At 31.0% G+C, this 10,674-nt stretch overlaps 1 protein-coding gene across 1 annotated transcript; it reads right to left on the reverse strand.

Moving 5' to 3' along the window:
* Positions 1–3,208: 3,208 nt before the first annotated feature.
* Positions 3,209–9,123, reverse strand: LOC132753787 (melatonin receptor type 1A-like). Its single transcript, XM_060744311.1, has 2 exons — positions 9,058–9,123; positions 3,209–6,589 (listed from the first exon to the last, which is right to left on the reverse strand). The coding sequence occupies exon 2, from the start codon at positions 6,527–6,529 to the stop codon at positions 5,444–5,446; it is 1,086 nt and encodes a 361-aa protein (XP_060600294.1). The 5' UTR covers positions 6,530–6,589; positions 9,058–9,123; the 3' UTR covers positions 3,209–5,443.
* Positions 9,124–10,674: the final 1,551 nt, after the last annotated feature.

A 10,674-nucleotide genomic window follows, 5' to 3' on the forward strand; every position in this document is an offset into this window, starting at 1 on the left:
CTACCGCACACACATTGAACCGGTTCAAACGGACCTTGCCATTTAAAGGTCGAGATGTAAATAATGTCATTAAAATGCCACTTCTCGTGAAATGTTCATGATTAATGGTACCTAATTTGTGACACTTTTTGTGCCATCACTTGAAAGGGGCTTATGATTTGCAAAGTTGAAGAAAAATTCACATATTGTTGTGCGTGCATGTTTGTGGTACCTTAAATGCTTACTTATTTGGCGTTTTGTCTAGTTGGCACACTAGATAATGTATAATCACCCTTATAATATGTTGCCTGCTATTTAATGTTGCCTTTCGACAGTGTATATGTGATAAGCAGCGTACTCCAACTCAGTGTAGTTATATTTTCTGGTCTTTCGGGATCATTGATTCCAGCACTACTTAGTGTTGAACATTGAAAACCGTTTAAGCCGGTGCTAAAGGGCCGAGTGATGTTGTACTTTTTTATTATCCATCCATGATAACCGCTGTACAAACTTATTTGGTGGATGGATTGAAACTCAAAATCTTACCAGTTCAGGTTAAATATTGAAATTCTACTGAAGCCTGTACTAGGGATCATGGGCGGTAATTTGCACTTTCCAATACCGCCCATGAACAGACTCAATCAATCTGAGCTTGATTCATTTTCAACTTGGTTGTTTTTCTTTATGGATTTTTTATTTATCTCTATTTTGAGAAGCAGCAACATATCGTAATGTTGATTAAACATTATTTCAGTTGAAATAGTGGACCCATTAAAAAGCAAAAAAAAAATGTTGATTGTACTACAAACGCAACATACACTCACTACTAATGGTGAGCTAACGATTTTCAGATATCAGAAATACAAAATTTTATATGCAGTATTAGGCAATGTTTAAAAGCCTTCACTCAAAGGCATAAACAACGGTTACCGTTTTGCCGTGTTGGGCTTCCTTTAGGGATTCTTATTTTCTCTTTTTTGTGCAATATCACTTCAAAACATACAGGATTGCATGGCATGACATTTTTTTTATTCTGCACTGAATTCTTATTTTTACATTAGCTTTGAAAAAACAAAGACATTAGATTTAGAAATAACGAAAATATTGGTTAATGTCTAAATAAGTGTTAACGAGATCAGTATAAAAGAGTCAATTGTATCCAAAGTACAAGATACGGATTTGTTGACCTACTCTTTTGTTGATCTTTATTCTCATATTTAGTGTTTAGTTCACCTGAGTATTATATGTCTTGTACAATGCAATGTTTTTCAACATCATCTCAAAGACAATTAAAAGACGATATGAATGATGAAGATAAAATAAATAATTCTTTTTTTTCTATTTTTAAGTGTTTAAATTTTTTGTCACTATTTTATGATTTTGTCTAATTAAAGAGCAGTGTTTGAGGTATTTGCAGAAAGTGGACATTGTTAATCATAAATATAAGCAATACATTTCTTACATTTATGGGGATAAGGAAAAGTACATATTTTTGTCTTAGCAATAATGTCACCAATTATGCGAAGACAATGTAATGTATATGTGCTGTTCAAACAAACCTGAACATCAAACATTAATAATAAGTGATCAGAAAACTTGAGGGCATTTATGAATAAGTAATTAATTTGTTACTATCTGATGTTATTGAAAAGAAACAATGGCTTAATTATACTAAATTTATTTTTTATTTCGATGAGGGAACGGTTCCCCCGTAAGCATAATGTATCTCTTATTACTGAACAATTGCTTTTTATTTATCGAATCATGTTGTATTCTGTACATGGCTTTTGTTCTTCGGGGGAATGGTTCCCCCGAAAACATTTGCAAAAGAAACAAAAAATAAAATTTGGATGTTTACTTTAGCTGTTTGTCTTTTACTTTTCACAAAACAATACCATTACTTTAGCTGAAAATAATGTAAAAATAGTGCCTTAAAAAGGGGAACGAGTGTATTTCCCCTTTTTAAAATATATCGAGTTTACTGTTCTTTGTGCATGCCTGTGAGAATATCTGTTAGAATGGAATGTTGGGTTTCCCAGAATGTTTTGAGACACTAAAGATCATAGAAAGAAAGTTGTGAAAGTTCAAATTTGAAAAGAAAATCCTTTTAAAGTGTATAAAGCTATAAATGTATAAAGCTATATCTTTGTTTGTTTTTTTTTTTGTTTTTTGTTTTTTTTGGTGTCAAAATTATTGTTTATATTATAATAAAAATAGCTACAAAAGCATAAACACAAAAGTAAATAGTCCATATATATTCAATGAAAGCGAGTGGAACATGCGTTATATAATCGCTAAACCATCTAAAATAGTAGGGGAATATTTTGTCCCGGAACATTTTATTCTAATTTACGTACAATATTTATGTATAATTAATAACAGGGTGCATTCTAGGTAACAACTTTTTCGAGATATTACCGTTAGGATATGAAAACAATATATATTTACCGCTTTTAAATCTTTACAATTTTTTTATCAGATATAGCTTTATATAGCTCTGTCTTGTGCCTTGTCCTGTTTTTGTTTGGTGTCCGCTTGGGCTACTTGCAACTTGTTCTTGGGGGTTGCGTTCATTGAACGCCGCTTTTCCTTGTTGATCTTGTTTATCACATTTTATACCCTTTAACGACATTTGTACATATAGTCACAACGTTGACAAAGGGTATTGATTTCTGTAATTTGACATAGGAACACTGGTCACATCGTTGACAGATCCAGAAAAGATCACATTGTTGACATAGGAATTTTTGTCACATAGTTGACATAGAAACATTGTTCACATCGTTGACAATTCAGAGAAAATATCTGGAAAAGAGTGATCCCTCGGAAGCATAAAAGCAACAAAATGACATCAAAATTGCAGATTCGGTTTTATTGGGTCCAATGAAAACTTACAATATCCCTCACGCCCCCTAGCATCGGCGAGCGCTACTTGATTTTCAACAATTAAATGTTTTGGAATCAATTATTCCGAATGGCCAGAAAAATATAACAACAATGAAGTAAAGTGCGTTGATTTAATGTTAATTTAGTGTAAGGCTATTGCGTTTTATCATTCAATAATTTAAACTCGTGATGTAAGAAGATTCTTCTTATTAAAAAATATGAAATAAAGATCAACAAGAAATATCGGCATTCAATAAACGCATTCATCAACACAACCTAGCAATAGCGCACCGCCAACAAGGAGGATAATTTAAAGACAATTTCTATTAGGTTGAAGATTTTATTTTGTTGTCTATATTTCAAAACATGTATAAACATCTAGACCAAACAATATGTTTAAGAATATCTTTGATTTCTAATGAAATAGAATTGTCAAATTCAAATACGATTTACATAAGTTAATATTAAATCTATTATTAAAAAAATATCAAAATAGTTCTAAGAGCGCTTGAATATTTATTTGAAACATGAATAAACATTTTAATATGCAATAGCAGACAAACATTAATGTAAAGATAAATTAATAAATAAATGAATAAAGTGATTTTAATCACAACTGACAACGTTTTTTTTTTTTAATTGTTTAAATAACCGACAAACAATGAAATAATAATTCAATACAGGATTATAATATATTAAGTAATTAATAAAAACAAATTAAAACTAACAATTGTTTCAAGATGTCAAAACAAATGTTATAAACACCACATCAGCTGTTCATAAATAATGTTCTTATTTAATTTTAGAATTGTGAAAGGAATGGTCATTTTGGGCCATTATCATATTTCAGTACGCCAACACGAAGTGTTCTGAGACCATTGGTTTGCAAATATTATGGTGGTAAGAAATGTATGTATGAATGTAAACATACAGACAGGGCAAACAGAAGCGTTTTAATTCAATGTCCATATGATAAAGAGTATATTAAAAAAGAAAACTGTGAAAAAATATAATATATATGCACAGAAAACAACACTATTTAAAGCGTACATATAATTGTGTTCAACATTCTTCAAATTAAAACAACCTATAATTTAAGCGACACTTTCGTTCAATGTTATGGTCTAAATACCTCTCTCACTTTACATAAAAAGTAAGTCTAAATATGGCTTTTAAATATCACTGAACATTACTAAAGAAAACCACTCTGTAATGGAAACCATTTGATAAGGATCCTCCGCAGCATCTGATAGACAAAAGTTTTATGTGAAAATGCAATTATTGTCTGCAATAATATGAGTACAAACACAAACAACGGAACACAACGTAAACTTAACGCAGGACTGTCTGCAATAATATGAGTACAAACACAAACAACGGAACACAACGTAAACTGAACGCAGTATTGTCTGCAGTAATAAGAGTACAAATACAAACAACGGAACACAACGTAAACTGAACGCAGTATTGTCTGCAATAATATGAGTACAAATACAAACAACGGAACACAACGTAAACTGAACGCAGTATTGTCTGCAATAATATGAGTACAAATACAAACAACGGAACACAACGTAAACTTAATGCAGTCACCGGCAACATCCAGTCAAACGAAACAACTGAAATGTAACCAAGTAGGGCTAAAAGAAATTATGTAATCGCACAGTTATATCGATCTATTTAAATGATATTTTACTCCTCTAGAAATATAACAATTAGAACCACCAATTATTATATTTTATATATTACGAGTATAGTTTTTGTTGTATATAAACATAAAACTAAAATAGGGAAAAACAGAGCCCCTAAAGAACGTCAAAAACAACAAAATTGAAAATGTTGCAGACTCGGTTTAAGTGAGCCTGTTCAAGGACGGTCCTGGTAAGTGCAAGTTATCGTCCACGCACCCAATCATTACAAACGACAAACAAAGAAAAGAGTTCCCTTTCTGTTTATATGGGTGTCAATTTCAGTAGCATATTTTAAGGTTGTCTCCGAAAACGTTTCTCTCTATTCAAATCACCTCAAATGCTATAGTTTCCAAACAAAATAACAAAATGTATCAGCAAAAATGTCATGTAGTTATTTCATTTGTAAACACTTAACGGTAAAATTCACACGTAACGGTAAAATTCATGGGAGAGAGATGTCCTCCACTATGATTTAACAATCTGATTATTTATGGTTTTCTTAAAATTCATATATTTTTATTAAAAAATTATTGAAAAACAAACAACAAATTTGCACAGAAAATAGGTTTTCGAAACATATATCCCTTATAAAATACATACAATACAAAAATACATACAACGAAAGAATTAAACAAATCCACGACATAAAATTCAACACAATCAATTGTTAAGTACGTTTCTTGTTTACAGATCGAAGCTCTCCAATCCTAGAACCAAGCAACAAAGGATCATTTGGCGTAATACTGCAGAACATTGCTTCACAAATTATCGACTTTTTTGTTTGGTGTCCTGCTGGGCCCCTTGCCAGTTGTCTGCTTGGTCGTGTGGAGGCTATGTTCATTGAACCCCGCCCTTCCGTGTTTATCTTGTTTCATAATCTATTGTATTTATGTTATTTTATGATGACACATTCTAAATACTTTGAAAGAAAGCAAAAATTCTTTACTCTCTTGCCGAAATTTTGCACCGAGTAGAAAATAAATGAAAATATTTAAAACGTTGTTAATATGAGAGAAGAATTTCAGAATTGCATGTTCAATCACGTGGTTGTAGAACTCGAAGATGCTCACATGTCGGGGAGCAAACAACAAATTATAACCGTCATACATAACCATAGGTGTCACAAATAAGACGTAAACGATATTAACTGTAAGCAAACTTAACGTTACTGATTTTACTGGTGTTTTTACAGATTTACCCTTTCTCACAACGCTGTTGTGAAGTAAAGATCGTATAATTATGATCGTGCATATGACATTAACCAACCAACCAACATTCTTTAAGATAACATCGATAACAGTTTTAATCATATACGTGACAGGTGTTTCTATTGGAATAATGACACATACACCTCCTGACGCTGTGCGTAAATGTCTTTTGATGTAGGCAAACAATACAGTGTCTGCTAAAGATATTGTCCAGACTGCAAGTACGAGAAATATCGCAACTTTTCTTGTAAACATATTTTTGACTTTGTGCGGTACAACAACGCAACATACTCGTTCTATAGATATTAAAGTAAGTGTCAAAGGGGAAGCATCATAACCGAGCACTGACAAGAAAAGTCTCAATTTACAATCAAGGCTGTTGTACGAGTTCAAAATGTAACCGTTGTTATAAAAAAAGCCCTCTATATAATATCCAGTAACAAACAAATCAGCAAGGGCAAGTGACAGGATAAATAAAGAAGTTGAACAGAAGTGTTTGTTTCCTTTCGCGAGAACAGCAATGATAAAACCATTCCCAATGACACTGATAATTGCAAATGCAATGCTTAACCGTTCCCAGAGAAAACGTCCAACTTTAAAACGTAGTTCCTCAAGAAAAGCTAACAGCACGTCCCAATTGTAACGAGTATGAAATACCAGTACAGTACTTGTCAGATCAGTGGTGTTTGCTTCTCGATCATCATCTGCATAGAACCCTTCATCATCGGCAAGAAAATTTTCAATCGTTGTGTTGTTCAGGCTCATCGTTGTTTCTTCTAGACAGCTGTGCACCAGTCACTATGTCCAATAGAATACTCGTTTAACCTATAGATAGAATAACTCTGCAAACGTTAATTTGGCACCTGAAAGTTGATACATACCTGTGATATTGTACTTAGCAGTGTCCATTTTATCACGGTGTCTCGTAAAAATATATGACTAGTAAAAATACATGACTTCTTGATGCATTTATGTTCCAGTTTTATACTAGAATAGAAAAATACAGAATCCCTAAAGAAAGCCCAACACGGCAAAATTGAAAATGTTGCAGGCTCGGTTTGATTGAGCCTTTTCATGGACGGTACTGGAAGTACAAGTTACCGTCCACGCCCCCTAGCACCGGCTTAAGCAGAATTCAACATTTAAACATGAAATAGTAAAATTTTGATTTTAGAAACATCCGCAGATGTGTTCATTCGGCGGTTATCATGGAACCTTCAATGTGACACTTCCGTGCCATACCATGAAAAGCGGCGTATGGTCCCCAAGTAATAAAAAGCGTGTGCCTTTTTTGTGTGCCCTAGAAGTCCCCCCCCCCCCGCCGTAATACTATCCTTTAAGGCATATTACGGATCTGGTTTTGAGTAGGAAAGGGATTCCCTCCTCGCAACATGATAAGGCTTTGTCAACATCTGTTCTTACGGAATGCCGTTATAATGAAAGTTACACTTATATCTTATATAACTGAAAAACATTCTGGTATTAATGCATCAAGTAGTCATATAATTTCAAGAGATACGGTGATAAAGTGGAAAAATCTACATACAGTAACACAGGTATGTATCAACGTGCAGGTACTCAATTTACTTTACCAGTTCGTAAAGAATAGTATTGAAAAGAAAATCTTGTGCTATCAAAGCTATCTTTGTTAAATAGCAGAATATAAAAACAAATAATGATTGTTTTAAACAGAAAAGAATGCACTCTTCAAGAAGTCTATGAACAATATGTTTATTTTGAATAAAGAGATTTTGAAAATATATATTTTATACAAGGAAAGATTTGTTTGTAAAACAAAGTTAACCAATTCTTTAGAAATGATAAAAAGGGTATTTAGAATTGCGATTTTGTGCAAAATCGTAAATTACAATATTTCAATCATATCGGACTTTTATCTTAATTTGTATCTTAGAACTTCCTGATGAACTTCCTTTAATAACATAAACACAATAATGAATCTGGAATTAAGCCCCGTGTCCTTTAAAAAGTAAATTAAATTTGGCCTCACAAACAATATGCCAAAACTTCTCCATTTTAACACTCCCTTTCATTTTTTTTATGTTTGAAAAAGAAAAGAAAAACAGAAATGAAATCAAAAAACAGAACGTAGTTATAAAAGTTCAATGTTGCAAAATTCTTAGGCATAATGTGAATTGTTTGAATGTTACATTAAATTGTAATAATTTTGATTTAAATGTCAGAATTTCTACATGTTTCTGTCATGTATGCAAAGTATCTCTTATTTGAACAGATTTCGAAAACAATTGGCCAAATAACAAAAATACGGTTATTATAAAATTCCTTTCATGTATGTTTTTTTTTTAAATTAAAACAATGCAATATGTTGAAATAGAAACCCCAAGAAATGTCTTTAAATAAATAATAAATGTCGCCTCCTGTTTTGCAAAGAACATACAAAGACACAGTTATATTATACATGTACAAGCCATACATAACATGTCAACAAATTGCCAAACATTATACCGACTAAAACTCAGCAACACAAAAATTCTTATTTATTCTTAGTAAACGTGACCAGAAGAGAGAGCATATCAAGTATTATTTATTATCCGTTTTAAATGTATTAATTTTTCTTTTGCTAAATTTGCACTACTTTTAATCTGTTACAGTTTATTCAATGAGGAACAAACCATGAGCTACAAACAGCCAAACTGCACGGATGTGTATCCTCGTCATGCCAATCACGTTCAGTTTAAGAAGGCTTAGTATGTTATTAAAAGAATATGAAATACGATGGATTAAAAAAAATAACTGTCAAACTAAAAGACAGCAAAAATAAAAACAAAGACACAAATGGAACCATAAAGAACTCCCAAAATGGCAAAAATAAAAATAAGAAATGAATGAGCAAGCCCATAGACTTGAGGTAAAACGATCTTCGGTCCACATCCTTAGCACAAACTTTAACATATTATTTAAAAGTTTTTTAACCTTCATTGGGCAAAATTTTCGTAATTATTTCAAATAGTCATAAAACAATAGAAATGTATCATAAGGATAATCTTAGGAAATAATTCTTCATAAAAATGTTGATATAATTTCTAGGTAATAGATATTGATATTTAAATTTTGAATATTTTTGCTTTTTATTTTAGAATATTTCATTATCTGCTAGTATAATATAAATATATGTAAACCTTAACGTGGTTTGTTGACTGTTATGGCTGATGTTAAATTATTTACAATTTTACTTAAGTTCAACTTCAATAATTATTTGAAAATAAGCTTTACTTAAAACATTAAAAATTGTCATGAAACAACCAACAACTTACTTGAATGTTTATTTCAGGAAACAGCACAACCTTGTTTTTTAATTCTAACGTCTTTCTTGTTTTCGGTTTTTCAAATCAATGACAGAGGTATACAAAGCTTTTCTTTTATACATTAACTGATAGATTTAATTGCCTTTGTGACAACATAATGTATTAGAAATCAAAGGCATATATTACAAAGAGAAAATACAATTGATCTGATTAATTATCCAAATGAAGTGAACATAATTGATCATTGCTTCTCGGGCAAACTTATTGTAAACAAATAAATCATCGGCTCATCAAACTTTATAGTACAATAAATATTGTTTTTAAAAATAATAATTGAAGTTCAAAGAAACAGATATATTCATGTACTTTGATGTTTTACAAGCATGGTAAATTCCATAAATATAAGCAATTTACGTAGAATATTTATCAGGATTAAATTGAAATCTTCAAATAAAGTGATTTCATTGTTTCTTTATGGAACATATTATCAAACGAATTAATGCAAATTTGAACGTATTTTATATTTATTTTGAAATGCATTATTTTGTATCATCTCTACGATCATCTAAAATCAAACGACTGCTGTTTGGCTCATTATACCTTAGGACAGTAAATGTTTGCTTCTTTGTAAGGTACAATTATATTAAAGTGTATAAAGCTATATATCTAATACAAAAATTATTGTTTGGAATTTAAAAAAATAGGAATACTTAATGCTTGTATGAATTAAATATGGTAATTATTGCCGTAAATCGAGTGGCGCATGCACACAATCATTGCTAAACGGATAAAACCCTTCATAAAAAAGGCAAAATAATATTTTGTTTCGGAACATTTTATCCTGTTTATGTACATTATCCATGTGTGTTAAATAACAGAGACATCCTATGTTAAAACTTTTTCAGGAATCAACCATATTATAATGGAACCAATATAACTTTACTGTTGATAAATTCTATGAAAATATTTCATAAGATATAGCTTTATATCCTTTAAATAACGTTTCATTATTGCTTTAAAGACATATTAAATGTTTATCACCGTAAGTTAGTACCGCGGAAGAAGAATAATTTAGCACAACTTAAACAGTACGTTTGTAGTATTTTGACTTTGATACTTAAAATACAGATTTACTTAAACAGTTCTACTTGTCTAAAAGCAACAGAAACGGAAGACTGTTCAGCGATTAATCTAATATTTTCTTTTCGGAAACCATAATAAAATGTTTCAGAGATATGAAAATACAACAATGTAATAGCAGTTTTGGGGTTAAATGGGCCTTTAAATCTCCTGAAATATAAATTTATAATTATGGTAGCATATTTGTAAAAGTATTTGCCTCTAAACCAAGGCATCGTAGGTAAAAAGAAATCGACCGCATTTCCTGTATAGTTCCTGTATAGTTCTGCTTGAATACTGAAGAATAATATTTCGCTTGCAAATAATAATTCAAAAACACCCAGTGTTTCATAATGCATGATGCATGACATGTTTTGAAATTAATCCTGTCGTAAGATTTCCTAAACTATTTTTATAGACATTCTGACTAGAACACAAATACAACAAGTTTGCGCAAGTTGAAGAAATGTTCTTTCTGATGTTGATGAAATTATCATAAAATTTATA

The sequence above is a fragment of the Ruditapes philippinarum genome, unplaced genomic scaffold (genome assembly GCF_026571515.1).
Source record: "Ruditapes philippinarum isolate M1 unplaced genomic scaffold, ASM2657151v2 ctg5477_1_1_1_1, whole genome shotgun sequence".
NCBI lineage: Eukaryota > Metazoa > Mollusca > Bivalvia > Venerida > Veneridae > Ruditapes > Ruditapes philippinarum.